This window comes from Cucurbita pepo, chromosome 15 (assembly GCF_057944985.1).
Source record: "Cucurbita pepo subsp. pepo isolate OVF chromosome 15, ASM5794498v1, whole genome shotgun sequence".
NCBI classification, from domain to species: Eukaryota; Viridiplantae; Streptophyta; class Magnoliopsida; order Cucurbitales; family Cucurbitaceae; genus Cucurbita; species Cucurbita pepo.
Window position 1 is genome coordinate 2,310,878 of NC_141812.1, and position 20,889 is coordinate 2,331,766.

General features: G+C 35.9%; 2 protein-coding genes across 3 annotated transcripts; one reads left to right on the forward strand and one right to left on the reverse strand.

Annotated features, from left to right (window-relative positions):
- Positions 1-10,481: 10,481 nt before the first annotated feature.
- On the forward strand, positions 10,482-17,013 carry LOC111811353 (beta-amylase 1, chloroplastic). Its single transcript, XM_023698161.2, has 4 exons — positions 10,482-11,163; positions 15,559-15,769; positions 15,861-15,977; positions 16,082-17,013. The coding sequence occupies exons 1-4, from the start codon at positions 10,628-10,630 to the stop codon at positions 16,877-16,879; spliced, it is 1,662 nt and encodes a 553-aa protein (XP_023553929.2). The 5' UTR covers positions 10,482-10,627; the 3' UTR covers positions 16,880-17,013.
- Positions 17,014-17,080: 67 nt separating this feature from the next.
- LOC111811354 (protein MOS2) lies at positions 17,081-20,780 on the reverse strand. 2 transcript variants are annotated; one of them, XM_023698163.2, is made up of 3 exons: positions 19,226-20,780; positions 17,745-17,950; positions 17,081-17,466 (listed from the first exon to the last, which is right to left on the reverse strand). In XM_023698163.2, exon 1 carries the CDS (start codon positions 20,701-20,703, stop codon positions 19,282-19,284), a length of 1,422 nt encoding a protein of 473 aa, XP_023553931.2. In that variant the 5' UTR covers positions 20,704-20,780; the 3' UTR covers positions 17,081-17,466; positions 17,745-17,950; positions 19,226-19,281. The 2 variants fall into 2 exon arrangements, with proteins under 2 accessions (XP_023553931.2, XP_023553930.2); XM_023698162.2 differs by lacking the exon at positions 17,081-17,466 and having other exon boundaries at positions 17,468-17,950.
- Between the last annotated feature and the right edge of the window lie 109 nt (positions 20,781-20,889).

Sequence of the window (20,889 nt, forward strand, 5' to 3'; positions counted from 1 at the left end):
CCGACATTCCCCTACGACATGGTTACTTACGTCTTGCTTTTAAGAGTAAAAGCTATCCCACTAATATCAGTCATTGCAGGATGCTTCTTACGAAAATTCTCATTCTATCTTCGAGATTGCTCTCATTCGGATATGATCTCAGTTTATTTATGTACCCCTCGTTTACTCGAGTGTCAAACTATCCATTATTTTAACCATTTTTTAATCATCATATCTACATATTGTGAGATCCCACATCGATTGGAGAGGGGAACGAGTGTTAGTGAGGACGTTGAGCCCTAAAGATGAGTGAATTGTGAGATCCCACATCGGGTGAATAGGGGAACGAAGCATTTTAAAATCTTGAATAGGTGTAGAAAAATGCTTCGTTCCCCTCTCAAATGCGTTTTAAAATCTTGAAGGGAAGCCTGGAAGGGAAAGCCCGAAGAGGACAATATCGGTTAACAGTAGGCTTGAGCTGTTACACATAATCACTCTCATTCATATATGATCTCGGTTCATTCACTACATCTCATTTCCTCGAGCGTCCGTAAGTCACGTGAGGAAAATTTCAAATGACCCATGTATGGGCAAAAATTTGAGTATTTGATCTTCAAGGTAAATATGGAGTGTCTTAACGAATTGAGCTATGTTCAAATTGATATGACTATGAACCAATATACTAGACGAGGAGTACAAAGCTCTATCATAACCTAATTTCCGAGCTTAACATTGTAGAGGAAATCATTCAAACATCTAGCCGTTAGAAATACATAATGTCCCGATCAAACAAATTCAGCAGGCACCGAGTCATTCAGCCGACAAAGATCTAAGCTCGTAAAGTAATACGAAAAGAAAAGTTTTCGAGTAGTGAGTGTTGCATCACTCTTTTAATCTCAATGGTTAGCTCACCTTTTAGAAAAAAATCATAGGTTTTGAAAAAGAATGTATTTATTATATACTTTCCTTTCAAGCTTTTCTTTTTATCCTTTTCATGAAAACAAAATTATAAATCATATATAATATAAGGAATGATAACGATTATGCTCCGAACGAACAAGCTGCACCGACGAATTTTCTTTTCCTCGACATTCAACGCCACCCTAGTATCGCACCGACCATCGTCGTTTAATTTTCTTTTATATGATAAGGTGTTTTATGTAATCAGATCGCCCGAACAACTTAGACTAACTAAATCAAAGGGTCGTGTTAGATTTTTTTTTTTAGTTGGAAAATAAAAAATTCGGTTCGGTTTGCAATTTGAATTTTTTTTCGGGTCGTGTGAAAATTCTCTATTTATAATCAAATAAATTACAAGCATATTGAAAAAAATAATAAATGAAAAGATACAGAAGATATTTGTATTTAATAAATGATCAAATATGATATATATGGTAAACAATAATTCAGTACTAAATATCATTAACAAACTCGACCCGAAAATAGAGTTCACGACCCAATCCAACCATACACTATTTTTAAGATTGTTACGAATATTAAGAATATTTAACGTTTGTAACAGATATCAGTGATATAATGTGACAGGTGCATATTCGATATTTGAACATTATTATATTTTAGTTGTTAAAGTAACATATATCGTGGGTCAGTATTATTTTAAAAAAATAATTTAAAAAAATGAATAACCCGACAATCCAAGTCAACCCGAAAAAATAATTTATTTAGAATATCTCTAAATATGCCAAAGTTTTTATTTAATCTAATTTGTAAAAATGTTATTTATTTATTAGTTATTCTTATTTTGGTAAATGCTCAAATTAACACTTTATTTTTGGCATAAATCTTAAACTTAGTATTTTTATTAAATTTGGTTAAATAATAATAATAATAATAACTTTTATACTAAAAATATATATAGTTTCTTTTTTTTTTTTTTTTTTTTCCTTCATTTTAATCATAATAATAATAATAATAATAATTTCTCGTGAACCAAACCTTTTATCTCACTGGTTTTGCCCGAATCAACATCAAATTTGAGCTAGGTTAGTCATAGGTTATTTTTAGTCTAGTTAAGCTCTGACCATAGTAGATCGACTTTTGGATAACAAGAAGGTGTCTGATCTGCTTTGCTTTAAGAAAAAACCCAGTTAGCTACCAACTCGAGTGTAGGTCACGTGACCTACGACTTGACTTTTGCTTTTTGAAATTTATTTTTAAAAGATGAATGATCTTATTATTAGAGATTATTATAGGACATGGAAGCCTTGTCCGTCCCCATCTCTACTCAATATATATATAAAAGTGGGGTGGGGACGAGTACGGAGACGAAAAATATAATCCCCGTCTTCAGCCCCGTTTAGCTAATGGAGAGAAATATCCCATTCCCGTCTAAACGGAGATTCTCCGCTTCATTCGTAAGCAGGTTGAAGGACTAAAGTGTTATTTTTTTAAAGTTGGAGGATCGAAAATATTTTAAAAATTGTATAAATTTAATTTTCATTATTATATAGTTTTATTTATTTATTATTTTTTGGTGGGAGAAAAAGGTAAAATCTTTTACTTTTAAATATGTGCTTTTTATAATATTCCATGCTTTTTATGGGCTTTTTTTTTAATAATTAAAAATAAAAATGTAAATTAGAAAATAAATAAATAAATAAATAAACCCTATTATATTATAATAAGGTTGAGAAAAATTAAATAAATGAAAATTTTATAAAGATTAAATCTATAATTTTGAACTAAAATAAATAAATAAATAAATAAAATTCACGAGAAAATAGATGGTTAAATTATAAATCCGGTCCCTATAATTTAGAAAAAATTAGAATTTAGTCCCATTAATTTTAGAAATTAGAATTTTATTCCTATAATGAATAAATTTTGTAAAAAGTTGTTACGGTTAGAATCCACTGATGAATAAAGTACGTGGTAGTTAAGCTATTCACTGTTAGTAGCTAACTAGATAAGAAACGAGTTAGATATAAAATAGATTAGAGTGGACCTTGGGTCAATGAGTTTGGGTTGGTTGACTAGAAGCTGACGGATCCGCTCGAAAGAAGAACGCAACGAATTGAATGATGAATGATCAGGAAGGGCTGGACCTCTCTTGGTTGACCGAGGGCTCTACTTCTCTTCCCGAGCTCATGGACTCTGTTTATAGAGGGAGCGAATCGACTACACAGAACAATCAAGCCCGAATTCCCCTGGAAAGGAAGAATGTGGACAGATGGAACCAAAGAGGAGCTCTCCCTGCTTAGATCATGAAGAAGGTGTCCCCTACACTGAACCGCACCGCAGTAGTTTTCCTTTCTTTTATAAGGGCTAAGAAAATCATTGATTTTGGCTTTTCCAGATCTCGAAAGATATGAAAGACCTCCCTCCAAGCCGTTCATACGACTTTCCGTTCTTGATCCTCTTTATTCTTTCACGAGGTAATTTGGAAGGAAAGGGATGAATGAGACAGAACTCTATTTCCTCTATTCCCTTTTTTACGGTGAAAGAAAGAAGGAAATGGAATTGTGAAACCGACAGGTGAATGGAGAGTCAAGAGACTGAACAGTCGAGTAAATGATTTAAGAATCGATCAGAAAGACTCGGTCATAGGAACTTAGACCACGTGAGACACTCAGTTTATCCCGTTTGACTTCGCCATTCCTGGCAAAAGCCGCCGGAATCCTCATTTTTTGTCCATAAGCTCTCCTCGTGTAAGAATTTCAAATCATCGTCAACCTCACAGTTTTAATACACGTTTATTAGGGAGAGACAATCCACTGTTAGGTTATGGAGCCTGATGCTTATTTATAGCTTGGTCTGTTAGCTTATAGAGCCTGATGCTTATTTATAGCTTGGTGAACGTTTATATCAGGTAAAGCTATATTTGGTAAAACTATATCCGATAAAGCTATATATAGTAGATGGTTAAATCGGGTAAAGCTATCTATATATAGTAAATTGAACTATATATATATATCCCCTCCGGTAGAGCTTTGAGATCTCTGTAATTCTCTCTTATTCTACATACGTGAAGTCATCAATAGAAAAATCCTTTTAGCCAGAGTTCTCCTTGCACTTTTCTCTATCCCATTCTTTGTGTTCATCTAGATCGAGCATGTGTGTTGTTGTGCGATCCTAACAACTGGTATCAGAGCTAACAACTGGTATCGATCCTAACATCCACCTCTTTGGGGACCCAACGTCCTCATTGACACATCTCCCAATGTTTGACTCTGATATCATTTGTAACAACTCAACCCCACCGCCAGCAGATATTGTCCGTTTTGGTCTGTTACGTATCGACATCAACCTCACAGATTTAAAACGCATCTACTAGATAAAGATTTCCACACCCTTATAACAAATACTTCGTTCTACTCTCCAATCGATATGAGATCTTACAACATATCTCGTGTTTTCACCATCTGATGACTTGCATTCAAACACTTATCCCGACCACTATCTAAACCCATTGACCCAAGATTCATGAAATCGTAATTAGTTACTTAACTCACACAGTCAGTGAGCTAACTATCACGTATTCAATCGATTAGTGACTTAGGGTAAAGACGGTTCACGAGTATTTAGGTTAAAAAATATTGTTATATCGATAACGAAATCGAATATTATGTATTAAAAAGCAAATCCATGACTTGAAATGTCAATGTCCCATAAAAAGAAAACAATGGCACGAGCACCGAGCTGGCTTTTCAACTCTCTCTCCAAAACTTTATTGTTATTATTATTATTATGATTATAATTATTATATACTATACTTTGGTGTCACATAATATAATTAGGTACCTTTCCAATAATAATAATAATGATAATAATATCAATGTCAATTGATAACAAATAAAAATAATAATAATGTGAAAAAAATAATAATTTAGAAAAATTTATCGGTTTATATTCGAATGAGAGCGGTCCTAAGAATAGGATGACCAAGGAATTGAGAGTTACTACATACGTAAATACGTGATGATAGAGATAAAATATGTTGAAAGGACCCGTGTTGATATGTGAGGACAGTCTTTACTCTTGAAAGCGAGAAGTAGATAACGTGACCATGTCGTAGGGGATGCACGGGAATGTCGGGGCCATTAGGTCCCGAATCTTGATCCAAATCATGGGTATCGGTCGTTACAATTAATGTCATTTTTTCAATCATTTTTGTACCATATATGTAAATGTTCTATGGTTCGAATACGCTCTTTTACAACTTTTCGAATGAAAACTGATTCAAGGGGTTAAATTACAATATTAATCTAAATTTGAGGTGTAATTTGATAATTATGAAAAATTAAACGGATAAGACATATATTATAGTTTTAAAAGTCGATCTTTTAATATCAAGGCAACCCATGTTATCTCGTTGCTCATTCCCGTTAGGTCTGAGTGGTTGTACGAAAGAATAGTAAACAGAACACGTCGCAAAATGATTCGAAATTTGAGAAGTCTCTTTTAGATTCAAGAAAGAAATGAAGAACGGGAATGAAACGAAATGAGATGTTTTTAGCTCGAGTTTCGTAAACAGGGCAAGCTTTAGTTTTATTTTCCTCTTTCGTTGGCTTAGCAAGATAGAGAGCTGACCGACCCGCTAAAATGGTATATTTTGTCTAATAGGGAATATAAGGAGACAAATAATTGAGACAAGACAACCTCAATAATTTTGCATGTTTTTTTTTTCATTACAACTAATAATTTTATATATTTTAAAATTTTCTTTCAATGAGTTCAAATATGTTAAGATTCAACGAACTCAACACAAATATTTTTTTATAAATTTTTTAATGTCGGAAATTTAGATCCGTCGATACAATGTCAATATCAGCATGGCTCAATGATAGTTAATATATATATATATATATATTTATTTAGTTTGAAAGTTCAAATCTCAGATCTCCACACGTATAGTATTAAAAAAAATTAAATTATTGCTCCATATTTGATCGTGCTATTGACAAAAATAATGATCGTTTTTTTTTATTTAAGGACTTTTTGGTCGAACTCGTGAAAAACCTATATATATATATATATATATATATATATATATATATATATATATATATATATATATGTATATATATATATGTATATGTATATATACACATATGATAGAATCATAGTACGCCGTTCCTTAAAAAATTGATTTATATTCATATTATCCTAAAAAAAATGTAAATTTTTAATTATTAAGAAAAGAATTAAAAATAAATTAATAAAATAATTCCGATTTGGACTTTTAATCCAAAGGTTATGATTGTATTTGATTATTGTGTGCTTAAATGTATTCAATAATTAGCCCTAAAAAAATAATTATAAAATTAAAATAATTAGCAACAAAGTACATGCAGCCACGTGCACCGACATATATTTGTACTTGTTCATATGCTTAAAATTAAGTAGTTGCAATTAATTAATTAATTATTTTATATATATATATATATATATTTAAAATTAAAATATCATTTCAGTCCCTGTTCTTTTGATGACGATTTCATTTTATATGGTTCAACCCGACTTCGAGCAACAACATTCGAATAGGACTGGGTTTTCTGCTCTTAGAAGCTCCCCGCTCCTACTTCCATCTCGAGATTATTTCGAGGGGACTGGTATCCCGAGGTAAGAAGAAATTGAATCCATTGACTTGACCTTGAACCCATTGCTTCTACCCCTCTTCGATGCACTGAAAAATGGGAATCTCGAATACACTAAAAATGGGTTTAAGGGACGCGAGAACCAATTTGAGTAATCAACGACGCAAAAAAGTCGTCTCACTCGGGAGAGAGGCCGAAAATGTTATTCTCGACCCCATCTCGTGAATATACCTAATAAAATAGAAGATTGTGATGGATCAGAGAAATATCCCTAATTTGAAATTTGGTACCCGCTTATTATATTATAAAATATATATACATATATATATATTTTGGAGTTATTAAAAACTCTCTCTATATGAAAATTAATTAATTAATTGTCCAACTGTCACAGTCAAAAAAGTAATTTAATTTATATAATTATATTAAAAAAAAAAGAATATTTTTGTTTTAAAAAATGGAATCTTATTATTATAATTAATAATGCATCTCAAAAGTCTCTATGGCTGCCACGTGCCAACGCTGCTGACAGAGGTCAAAAGTCTTCTATGGGTGCATTATTTGTGGAAAAAATAAATGAGATTATTTCCTTTTTTATTTTTTATTTTTTTTATGATTAAATTATTTTTTTAAATTAAATCCACATATATATATATATATATATATATATATATATATATATATATATATATATATATATATTTTTTTTTTTTTTTTAATTATCATAATTTTATAATATCAATTCACGTACTCTGATAAGGAATGTTTCGTTCTTCTGGGATCACACGCATTTGAATAAAAGTGGACTTCAAGATATCGAATTATGGTTAAACGAGACTTAAAAATTGATAGCTACTACTGATACGGTCGACAAGACGCATATCAAGCGTGTTTAGCTTGGAGAAATCATATCTCGAGTGACCCCACGAAACGTTCCCTAGCAAAATATGTAAGTGAAAACAAAACATTCTAAAATGACTCGTGTTGATTTGTGACCTGAAAATTTTGATAGGAAGAACGTGAGTAAAGTTAAAACGTGCAAAACCGACTCATACTTGTCTGTCTATAAAATATTTCTCACTCATAGAAACAGGTCAGAACAGTAGATAACGTGATCATATCATAAAAAATACAGAAAATGTCTAAAACGATCAAGGTTAATATATTTTATGACGGGTATCATTATAATTTCATTAACCTATTAAAAATGGACGAGTTTAATTATTTTCCACTTGAGACATATTTAATCATTAGATGCTCTTTTTTTTGGCTCAACATGAAACACTTACATGGATGACAACTTGGCCTTCAAGAGCACGGTGTGTAATTGGTAACTTATTTGGATTTTCTCAAATCCGACATTTTTGTTGTTTATCGTGATTGAAGTGACAACGTAGAATCATCGATGTTTTTTTTAAGGTATGATGTGTTTTTTTTATTGTAACAAATATAATTTTTAAGATATGAGTGGTACCGTGTATAGGAAGGTACCGATCGTGACGTTTGTGAAGATATATATTTTTTTTACTTTATCGTTCATGTATAATACTGCCAACAAGCCGTTGATCGTGTAAGTCGCCCATTGCTGACACTTGATCGCCATGTATAGCACCACTCTTCATTAGTTTTCATTGCATCGAACCATTAACGTCAGTAGCTGTTTGTTGTATTTTTGTCGATGGATTTCTTTACCTTACCATTGTTGTTAGCAACACGTCATTGTCCGAAAGAATCGTAATTTTCAAAGTTGTTTTCTTCCACTCTCGTGATTTTAGTCAACTGCTACAGCCCATCGTTGGAGCATTTTTGAGCGGTATGTGCAAGGAGACAAATCCAACATTTGGTTCGAGATGAGGTTCGTTTTTCTATGGGGTGTCATGGTTTATTTGATACGAGATCAACCCATGAAAACTTTCGAGATTTTTGTGGAGGTACTGTTACGTTTGGATGAGTAAACAAACAATTTAGCTTGAATCATGAACCAACTCGATCTATAAACCTTTTCATTTTGAACTCAACCCAACTCAAACTATACACGGGTTTGTTAAGTTATTGAGTATTTTTAACACTCCTAGTTCGGGTTAACCCGAACCTTTATCCAATAAACTCAAAATCCTGAAATCGGGCTGAAGAAAAATAACTCAGTCCAACCCTTATGATTTCAGGTTCGGTTGGTCAGGTTGGTCAAGTTTTTCAAGTTTTTGGGTTCAATGTACGTAGGCCGACACAAATAAAATAAATGTTTTAATGAAGTTTATAATGTTTTAATTATATACCCAATAAAATAGAAGTTCATTTTAATAATTTAAATTACATAAATTGAAATAAAATTAAAATAAAAAATAAAAAAAGGATGTCGGTAAGTGCGATCCTAAGGGCAGGAAATTGTCGGGTGGACGTTCCCATGCTTTAATTAATAATATAATAATTTAATAACTTTTTGAGAATTATTAGGAATTTGTCGGAACAATTTTCCTTAATTCTCAATTAAATTACTGTCGGCAGTTATTAAATTCATAAATCTCATTTATAATTTATATTTTTAATCATGTTTTTCATGTTGATTTTAATTTAATCTAAATATTTTATTTACTCGACAACTCGATCAGTCTAAACTAAACGTTGAGCTAGATTTTTTCATTATTTTCAGTCTGGGTTGGGTTGAATTTTTAAAAATAAAAATTTTGGATTGACCTGTAGATTGATATATTTTTGGTTGGGTCAACCCGACCCATCCAAAAATGGGTTACAACAAAACCGAGTCTACCTTTAGGATTGTTAAGAAAATTAAGAATATTTGATGTTTGTGATCGATGTTAGTGATGTGTTGTGACTTGTGAATGTTTGATATTTGAGTTCGGTAAAATTTTAGTTATTAAATATAAATGGTATTATAGATACGTAGAATTTAAAATTTTTTTAAAAAATATAACACGATAACTCGACTTAATTTGGTTGTGAATTTTATTCAGGTTGCTTGGATAACTAACCCAATCAACGTTCCTCGTTGTGAAAATTTTAGAACTAAACTAAATCGTTTAGATTTCATTGAATGATCATTTAGGCATCGTTTTATAGCTGTTTTATTTTTGTTTATTTTTCTATCAATGCTTTAAAAATTAAAAGAAAAATTAAAACTTGTTTTCCTTTTTGAAATTTAACTAAAAATCCAATTTTTTTTTTCTGAAATTCATAGTAGAAAAATAAAAGAAAATAAAAAAAAAACATTTAAAAATTTATGTAAAATAGAGTGAACATGACTTAGTTGGACTGGGTTGAGGGAATTTTTTTTACCGAACCGAAATGGGTTGGATTGGTAACCCAACCAAACTTGAAAATTTTCACAACCCAGGGTTGGGTTCGGGTTGTTCCAAAAAAAAAATCAAAACGTACACGAAGACGAGCTTTTTCCCTTTTTCTCTTCTTTCTTAAGTTCAGAAGCTCACAGATGGAGACGAGCAGTCAAGTACACTGAAACCAACGACGAGACGGGGACGAGTACATTGAGATCAACGACGTGAGACTCAAGGAGGGAGATGGAGACCGACGACAACTGAGAGAGGAAGAACGAGAAAGACAAAATAACAAAGAGTCTCTAGTTTGAACTTTCTAGTTATTGTGATATAGATATTTCAGAAGCTCATCAATCTCGGTTGCTTCAAATGGTAAATTTTTAGGGGGCTTCATTCCAATTTGGGCTTCAATTTTTTTTTTTTTTAATGTTTTCGGGTTGGGTCGAGTTGATCCCATCAATTTCTTTTGGAACCCGAACCCAACCCAAACCCGAGAACCAATCCAACCCAACCCAATTCTTATAATTCGGGTTGGGTTCTCGGGTTGTGAATGAAAAAAAATTTGAAAATTAAAAAAGAATAATTATTTAATTTTTGAAAATTGGGTTTTATTTATTTATTTTTGGTAATTTAAGAAATTGAAAAATAATTGGGGGAAAGAGGCGGTGGTGTTGAGTGTTGAGTGTTTTGAGGTGGGTTGGTCTGGCGGGGCTCACTGTCCTTTCCAATGGATTCTCTCCCTCTTCTCTAAGCCACACCATTCCAAACCCTAATCTCAATTCCATTTTCCGATCTCCGATGGCCATCGCCGCCTCTCCATCTCCTCCATCTTTCTCCCCCTCTGCTTCCTTCTGCTGCTCCAGGACTGACCCTTCCTGCTTCGCTCCATTCCCCTCCATTTCCCGCCCTTACCCTCTAACTCGGAGGATTTTCATCTCTTCCCGTCTCAACTCCTCCATCTTCTCCGCCGCCGCCGGTGGCTTTGGTTCTCTCGACAACGGGGATGTCCAGTATGAGCTCCAGCATGGATTCTCTTTGGAGCGTCGGAATACTGGCTCTGCTGTGTTTGTTACGCTTCCTCTTGATGCTGTGTCTCCGGCTGGTCAGGTGCGGAGGAGGAAGGCAATGTCGCAGTCCTTTAGGGCGCTTGCGGCGGCTGGAGTTGAAGGCGTCGTGATTGAAGTTTGGTGGGGTTTGGTGGAGACGGATGTGCCTTGTAGTTATAATTGGAAAGGGTATTTGGAGATTGTGGCTATGGCTCGTCGGTATGGTCTCAAAGTCCGCGCTGTGTTTACTTTCAATCAAAATGGCATGGGGCCGGACGATCCTCACTGGTTAGTCGGTTCAATTTCTCTATTTTAGTGTTCAATTTTGGCTAGTTAATGTCATTTACGATGTAGAAAACTGACGCCCACATCATGCTTCATTGCTTCGAATTTAAATTTCTGCTAGAATCACCGTAGGAATGTATGTTACTTCCTTGTCTTAGGAATCACGAATCATAGTATGATATTGTCCACTTTAAACCTAAGCTCTCGTAGCTTTGCTTTTGGTTTCCAAAAGACCTCATACCAATAGAGATGTATTCCTTAAATTAGCGAATGTGGGTCTCGTCCCAAAAATCCTCCCCTCGAACACAAAGTAAGTACACCATAGAGCTTCCCTTGAGGCCTATAGAGCCCTCGAGCAGCCTCCTTTTAATTGAGGCTCGACTCCTTTCTCTGGAGCCCTCAACAATGTACACCATTTGCTTATGGTTTTATCTTTACTTATAAACCCATGTTCATCCTCTAAATTAGCCAATGTGGGACTCCTTCCCAACAATTATCAACACCATGCTTGTAATTTAATGTCTCCCACTTCTTCTTTACGGATAGCCTCTGGGTTGGGGGGAAGGGAGGGTGCAATGGGGACAGAACACAGAAGTCGGTCGATAGAACATAAGTAGTAAAACAGCAGCAAGAAAGCCTGCCAATCTGATATCTGCAGGAGCTTCGAAGTACATGGTTTTCTAAGACCTGTCTTTCTGGGAGCTGCATTCAATGGAATAGAGTTACTAAACTACAGCGAAGTTACAACTCTAGAACAAAAGTTTTTGAAGGTCAGAGGTATGGGGTTGAGTATAGTTTAGTGGACTGAAATGGCAATAAATGGTGAGTTAAAAAAAGAAAAAGGAAAAAGCAGCTGGGTCAGTAAGGGTCATGGTATAGGCATAATAAAGGACTTGGATGGAATGAGTTCAAATCATGGTGGCAACCTATGTAAGATTTAATCTCCTTTGAATTTCTTTGGTGCTCAAATGTTGTAGAGTCAGGCGAGTTGTCTTGTGAGATTGGTTGAAATGCGTGCAAGTTGGCTTGGATATTAAAAAAATGCCCATACAATTTTAAAATTCAGCATGAAGAGAACTAGAGAAGAAGTGGAAAATGATTCGTTCTCTCCCTACTCCTGGCCTCAGTCCCTAAACCTTCCTCTTCCTCCATGATCCTTCTTTTCCACTTCGAGCTTCTTGTTCAGTTGGCCCGTGCCTGTAACTTCAAGACAGTCTGCATGGTTTGAATGAACATCCTTATTTGTGGAGGTTAGCATGAGTCACGATGGAAGTAGAGTGAAGCCTTGAATATGGTAGCAATAACTCATTCTCCATCTCCATACATCGAGGTGACCAGTGGCACTCTAAATCCGTCTTACCATTGCCTTCAACCCCCTCGGTCAAAAATTCTTCGAGATGAGAAATACTAGTTGTTTTGTGGACTGCGAACTAATGGATGAGGAGCACTTGTAGAAGTTGTCAAGCACGAAGGCTTTTGGCCATTCAAACTGCCTTGATATCACGACTAGTGAGAATAACTATGATTCCCTTCACAAGAGAGATTGAAATGCTCCTACCGAAAGGGTCTGGCCCTTAATCATGGAATGCTAGGAACAGAAGAACCTCCTATAACATAGAATTATAGTCTATAGTACTTTCATGAGGATCTATTGCTGCAAAATTTTGCTCTTTTATCATACTCTGTTGACGGCCTAATGATTATTAGCTCAAGAAATTAGCCTTTTGTGGTATCTGTTTTGTTTGCTGCATGTGGCATCATGTTCAAGCTCTCAGTGACTGTTATGTGGGCTAAAAATGCAATATGATGGAATCTATTGGCAAGGAGGCTGCTCGCTGATTCAGAATTGGGACAACTTAGTTAAATTTTTTTTGACACTAGGGACGATAAAACCTAGAGTAGGTGATACGAACCACGACCAAGGAATTTCCATACCTCAAGGTCCAATTATAAGGACGAGAGCCAAGAAGTTACAACAAGTTTTAGTCAGTTATATTCAAGCTATAGCGAGCTTGTCAAAGGAAATTCTAGAAGATGTTGAAGTCCTTCTTTACCTGTTGTGCAAAATTGAATTTCAAGATAGAGATGCATTAAATGCACTTTAATTTGCATTTAATGAACTCATAGTTGAATTTATGGAACCATCCAAGGATAGTTACTAGATAATACATTTCTTCTACTATATTATTTTAATTGTAATTTCAATATTTGTTTGTCATGTAAGCTAGTTTTTAATATGGGAGTTAAGGTTATATTGCAACCCACATTGGTCACCATATTCCATCATTAACTAGTCATTTTAATATGGAGGTTATGAGTATTTCTCACTACCTAGCCATTCTAATAGGTTGGTTATGTGTGTATTTAACTCAAAGGTTATGTGTGTATTTAACTCAAAATAAAGTATCTTTTCTTTTATGGACTTCACATACATTTTGGTATTAAAAGAACAGAGTTTCTATTTTAGCTTTGTTAAGAGCTAAGTTTTTACTCTGCAGATTCTTGTGTTTAGAAGTTGCATGCTAGAGTTATTTGAGTGGTATTGATTAAACCTCATGTGGAGCGATTTGTATCATGAGTCTAGAAACGAGTTTTCTTTACTTGTAATATGTTTCAAAACTTTCCCTTGGGTTAATTCTTATCATTTTTGCTATTCTTGGATCATTTAGATCTAAAGATCTTGTTTTTCAACCATGTATTTTAGATCGAATTCCAAGAGTTTCATACCTTTTCAACTCAAGGGAAAGCTCTAATACCAATTGTTATGACTCTTGATATTCGATCTAAATACTTTGTTGACCTTTAGATCTGAATTATTCAAGAATCCCAAAAATTAAGAATTAACCAAAGGAGTTTTGGAACGGATTACCTTGATAATCAAGAAAGAGTAAAGAAAACTCGTTTTTAAACTCGTGATTCGAATCACTCCACAAGAGGTTGGATCAATACCACTTGAATGACTCTAGCATGCAAGTTTTAAACACAAGAATTTGCCAGCTAAAAACTTAGCTAAATAAAAATTTTATTCTTTTCCATTCCAATTTGTGAGGTCTACATTGAAAGAAAAGATGAATTTATATAGCCTTTGACAACCTTAACCTATGTGATTTAAGTACACAACCTCCATATTAAAATAGCTCGTTAATAATGGATATGTGGAAACTTATGTGGGTTATAATATAACCTTAACTCACATATTAAAACCTAGCTTATATTAAAACCTAGCTTAAATGACCAACAAATATTGAAATTACAATTAAAATAATGCAATAAAAGAAATGTGCTATCTAGTAACCATCCTTGGACTAAGTTCCATAAATTCAACTATAAGTTCATTAAATGCAAATTAAAGTGCATTTAATTCATCTCTATCTTGAAGTTCAACTTTGCACAACATTTAGAGGACTCCAACATTTTCTAGAATTTCCTTTGACAAGCTCACCATAGCTTGAATACATGTGACTAAAGCTTGTTGTATCTTCTTGGCTCTTGTCTTTGTAATTAGACCTTGAATATGAAAATTCCTTTCCTTGGTCGTGGTTCATATCAGTAAGAGAGTAAGAGGATAAGAGATTGTTGAAGCTGGAACAATTATAAGTGTCTCATTGAAGTCTCTTCTCTTCCTTCCATTGTGGCTGCTGCACATGTTGCACTAGAGGGTAATTTATCAACAATAACATGGAATTCTTACGGTAGACGCAGGTGGTATTCTTTCTTTCAAATATTTTCAAAATCATGGTCTAGGAAGCATGGTATTCAAAATAATGCAAAAGGTAACCCCTAGGGTCTTAAGCTCCTAAATGGTCTTACGACAAGAAGCAAAAAAGACGGCGTTTCTAAGAGGAAGGTTTTTAATGGTCAAAAGACCCTCTCCATTACATCATATAACACTAACTATAAGACAAGATGATAAAAAACGGTGAAGTCGGGGCTTCATTACATGGCCGATCTCTCCATAGTCCTTAGCCCATTCATTGTGTGACTCCTAACTTGCTTCAATTCCCATCCATGACTCAGCATCATAACTCGATCAAAGTTTTTGTCTTGGACCTTTTACTTTCCCTTGTTTGTTGCCAAGATATTGCTATCAATTTCTGCTGTTGTGCTGTTTTAGTATCATTTTATTTTATTACTATCATATATCTATGACTGTAGTCAATTGAAGGGCCTTTTGTATTGACTTTCTTGAGGCTTTGCCTCCTTTTGTTTGTCCATTCCATTTATTTATTAATCAGATCTGTTAACCTCCTATAAAATTGGAAGCTGATAGATTTAAGTTTATATGAAGTAAGAGTTGTCTTGATAGATTTAAGCGTTATTCTAAGATAGTGGTTTATCTGCCATTGAATCTGAAGTATCTCCTTTATTTCCCCTTTGTTTCCCCAATAAAACATTAAGGATTCCCCTTCCTAAATGGGTACTTGAAGAAATTAATAAAGATCCCGATTTAGCATATTCTGACAGATTTGGAAGGAGAAATATGGAATGTATTACTCTTGGATGTGACACTCTTCCTGTTTTGCGGGGACGATCACCTATCCAAGCGTATGCCGATTTTATGAGAAATTTCAGAGACACTTTTAGGCCTTATCTCGGAGCCATTGTAACGGTAAGTTGGTGGCTGTATCTGGGGTATTTATTTTCGAGTTCCTATCTCTGAATTTGGCTCTTATATCCATTTCTGAATGTTCATATTACAGGGAATTCAAGTTGGAATGGGTCCTGGTGGTGAACTAAGATATCCTTCATCCCCTTCCCAGAAGTTAGCATGGGCATGGCGCTCTCGTGAGCTTGGAGAATTTCAGTGTTACGATAAGGTAGGAATGCGTAAAGCTTCTTCACCGTTTCGCGATTCTCTAGTGTATACTGTACGTGCTCCAGTTGGTCTGATTACATTTTCTTTTCTTCTTTTCTGGTTTAGTATATGCTTGCCTCTCTGAATGCTTGTGCTCAAAATGTTGGGATGCGTGAATGGGGAAATGGAGGACCAATTGGTGCTAGTAATTTGATGAACAATCCCGAACAATCGGAGTTTTTTAGAGGCGATGACGGTTCTTGGAATACGCCGTACGGGGAGTTTTTTCTCAGATGGTACTCCGAAATGCTGCTACTACATGGGGAGAGACTATGCAAGGAAGCTGAAACCATTTTCAGAGGTATTGAAGTAAATTTGTCAGCCAAATTAGCTGGGATTCACTGGCACTATGGAACAAAATCTCACCCATCGGAGTTGACTGCTGGGTACTACAATACTTCAATCCGTGATGGATATCTCCCAATTGCTCGCATGTTTGCTAGGTACAGGTTCACTATCTGTTGTTCATGCTTTGAAATGAAGGATGTGGCAGAGAAGCAGATGAACCCTGTCAGTAGCCCTGAAGGGTTTCTCCGGCAGCTGCTGATGGCTGCCCGGGTATGTGATGTACCATTGGAAGGTGAAAACTCCGCATTGGGGCTCGATGATGACTCGTTTCAACAGGTTGTAAAGATGTCAAGGGTTTACACAGATGGGTTGGAGAAGCCCTCATTTTCTTTCAATTTTGTGAGGATGGATAAGAACATGTTCGAGTATAGTAACTGGGTTCGATTTACTCGTTTTGTGAGGCAGATGTCTGATGCCTCCAAGCTTTTTCGAGCCAAGCTAGATCCTGGAAGCAACAGAGGCCTCTCTTCTGCAACAGATATTACTACTTCGAGATTGGCTCTTGTATATCATTGAAGATAATGTCACACGAATGCAAATCATTCAAAAGAATTACACAATGGTTCCTCCTATGTATGCATGTATTGTAGTAAGGTATAAACTACTGATCAGTCACATATATATAAATTTATGTAGCTATTTCTCTGTTATACATTTTTCACATATTAAGTGATATGTAAAGTCCTAGAAGCCAATTTCTAAAATAATCAAATTCTTTGGTATTATATGCTCTTTTGGCAGCTTGAATGTTGATCGAGGTCAAAGGTAAACTGTTCCAGAAACTAGGTCATGACGAGAGATATGAAATAAACCGATAGTAAAGAGAAAAAAATGTAACAATCTAAGTTCACTATCTAAGTTCACTGTTGGCAGATATTTTTCGTTAGACTTTCCCTTTTAGACTTCCCCTCAAGGTATCTACTTACGGAGAAGTTTTCACAAGATCTCACAAAAAAATCTCCAAATAAAGGTCTATGCACAAGATGCACCTGAAAGCTAGTTCCAACAACTATGCCCCGGTAAGTATGAGCATCACCCTCGATCTATCTCTCTCTCAACTTCCGACTTTGGAGAAGAGGGATGCCATTCATGAAGATTGGAATCTGGAAATATTAGTCAAAGAATAGATATTAAAGAAGCGAGGAAAATACCATCACTTTCAACTAAATGCATTCCATGCAAACCCATAGAACTCCCATTTTTTATGCCTCCATTACAATTCAAACATTGGGCGAACATGAGGCATACGTGTTTGCAGTGAATTATAATTTGTTTAAAAACTCTCAACGGGATTTTAACCCAATATCATATCCCCTACAATTAGTTATCACCAACACATCAGATAATTCACTACCTTGAGAACAAATGCAGTGAAAATTACCACAAGTTCACTATTCAGAAGCATCTTGAAGGTAAGAGGGAATAATTATCACCACCACTTGGCTGGTGCAGGAGTTTTCTGCATACACTTCATGCTCTGAGCATTCTAAGACGACTTACTATGCACATTAGCACATAGGCGGCGATGTTCATGTGAAGGACTTGTTCAGATAACTCACGAGTCACGGGATGTCATTTATCGAAACTCTGAATGATACATGAAATCATCGATCAGAAAGTAACAACAATTTGCATAATCCCCAATATCATCTAATTGAAAACAATAAAATCCTAATCCTAACAGCTAATAGTGGTCAGTTACCAGCTATAGATACGCTGAAACAAGTTGAGAATTCAAAGTTCAAATGCAGTTTTGGTGCCTTATACTAATCCCTGTATTTACTACCAACGGTCCCAAAAATTTAAGAACTCTGTTTTAGTCTCTTAGATCAATATGTCAAAATTCAAGCATCTTCATAGAAATATGAGTTGACTAACAAAAAGAATGTACATTTTCTTTTGAAGTTTTTCATGAAAGAAAACACGAAAGTTTGACAATGGCTCATGACATATATAGAAAAGAACACGAATATGTATTACATCAGTTGTATAAAATGTGGGAGATGTAGGGCTAAGGCTTAGTTTAACGTTAGAGAGCATGTAAGATTAAAAGTAAAACATCCCAACAAAAGCTTAGCATAGTAGATCATTTTCGCTTCATCACATGGATTGTCAATTTTTCACATTTTATTTAGCCCCAATACCAGCAATACCAGCCATTTCACTCTAACACGGTAAGAGTCCAACCACTAGCCGGTCTTCTTTGGACTTTCCCTTTCGAACTTCCCCTCCAGGTTTTTAAAACGTGGAGAAGTCTCCACACCCTCATAAAGAATGCTTCGTTCCCCTCCCCAACCGATATGGGATCTCACAATCCACCCCTCTTTCGGGGCCCAGCATCCTTGCTGGCACTCGTTCCCATCTCCAATCGATGTGAAACCCCCAATCCACCCCCTTCGAGACCAACATCTTTGCTAGCACACCGCCTCATGTCCATCCACCTTATGGGCTCAGTCTCCTCACTGGCACATCGCCTGGTGTTTGGCTCTGATACCATTTGTAACAACCGAAGCCCAAGCCCCACTGCTAGCAGATATTGTACTCTTTGGGATTTCCTTTTCGGGCTTCCCCTCAAGGTTTTTAATAAGTGTCTCTACTAGGGGGAGGTTTCCACACCCTTACAAAGAATGCTTTGTTCTCCTCCCCAACCAATGTGGGATCCCACATATACATTGGATCGTCATCTCTCATCATTTGACCTTATAAGCTAAACCATCAATTTTCACATAAATCACACAAGTTCCCCAACGAATATGGAAAGAAAAGAAAGAAATATAATGAGTACATTTCAACACGTTAAACAAAGTAGCTGATAAACCAACTATGTATGCATATAAGAAGAAATATTAGAACCAAAAGTACCTGATAAAACAGATTAACCTCTAAAACAGGTCCAGCACCATCTTGGGTACAAAGAATCAATATCCCAAGTAACTTGGGTCACCAATATATTCAGCAATCTGTTCTAAACGCACATTAAGTAATTCATGGCTATCTGCATCCCGCACTACCCCCGTCTCTTTGTCAAGATCCCTCTCAACTAAACTCCCATAAACTCCCTTGTGCTTACCATAAAGAACAAGAACAGGTCCCCCACGTCTAGGAAGTGCAGTTTCAAGAAGCTCTTGAGAGACCCCTTGGACAAGCTCTCTACTCCCATCAATGGATATATCACAAATAGAGGGTCCAACTACGTCTACTATCTCTCCCTTTTTCAGATAAAACTTTCCTCCCTTAAAGTCTTTGCTGATGATTCTAACGCGAATATGACTAGTGACCCAAGACATTCTACTGTTCTTCCTTTCTTCGTCCTTTGTACCATTTTCACGCTTCTCCACAACTTCTCTTCTCCGTCTCTGGCCTTTGTTTTCATCCTGAACTTTCAATTCCTCCAGTTTCCTCAAGAATCTTTCCTCTTCTTTGGAACCCAATTCGACAATATCAGTTGCACGGACTTTCACTTTGACATGTTCGTCTCTAAGCTTAAGAACAAGCAAATCATGATCTAACTTCTCGACAATTTTACCTTTCAAACCCGCATCTCTTCCGCCAATAATCCTAACATGTTTCCCAATAGTAGACAATCCATCACTTCCTCGATCTCTGTTTTCCTTCACTCTATCTCCATCCCTGTTTTTCTCGCGCTCTCTCCCTTTATCTTTCTCATCCTTCTTGCTTGAAAGCCCAACAGGAACGTCGGTGACAAACCCTAGCCCTTGCTTGTCTGTTCTTCGATTATATTCCTTAACTTTAACATCCTCTTTGGCGTTCCTCCCAATTCCCCGACCCTGACGCCAGCCATAGCCTTCCATTAAAGCCGCAGCAAAGCTTTCCACCGGAACCTCCTCAAAATCCTCGAAGCCTCTATCCTCAGGTAACCTCTTCAGATCCGCTTTAAACTTCTCCAGCATAACAACCTCCAAAGGAGCAGGCCGTGACTCCTCCACAGATTTCGAATCATCGGCACTCTTAATACCGTCGACGGACTGCCTGACGTTGAGACCAAACGACATCTTCGAATCTTCCGGCGGATCTAATCCAGAGGCGGATTCGAACTTGAGATCAGACTCGTCCGATTGCCCAAGCGGGACTTCGAGATTTTTCATTCTCTTCAGCGGCCTCCATTCGTTCTGGAGGGAAGGAATAACAATGTTTCTGGAGTTAGCCCTGGTTCCGGAGAAGGGTTTCGATGCGTCAAATTCATTAACATACTCCTTGGAATCCTCTAAATCTCCATGATCTAGGGTTTTGTCGTCGAATTCCTTTGAAGGTCTGACGAGATTTGGCTTGGAAGAGGAAGAGGAAGAGGATTTGGAAGGAAGAGAGAATGAAAGCTTCATGGTTGAATCCCGAATCCTTCAAAACTGGGGGCCTGGAATTTCGGAAATGGAGTTTCGAGTTCTTTTGACGGTGGGATATGGAGAGGCCATGAATCCGGTTTGACTTTAGACTATGGGGAAAAACCGAACCGCCGGTTCGGCTATTTCATTACCCGGTTTATTTATCATGCAAATCTAGGCAAAAAC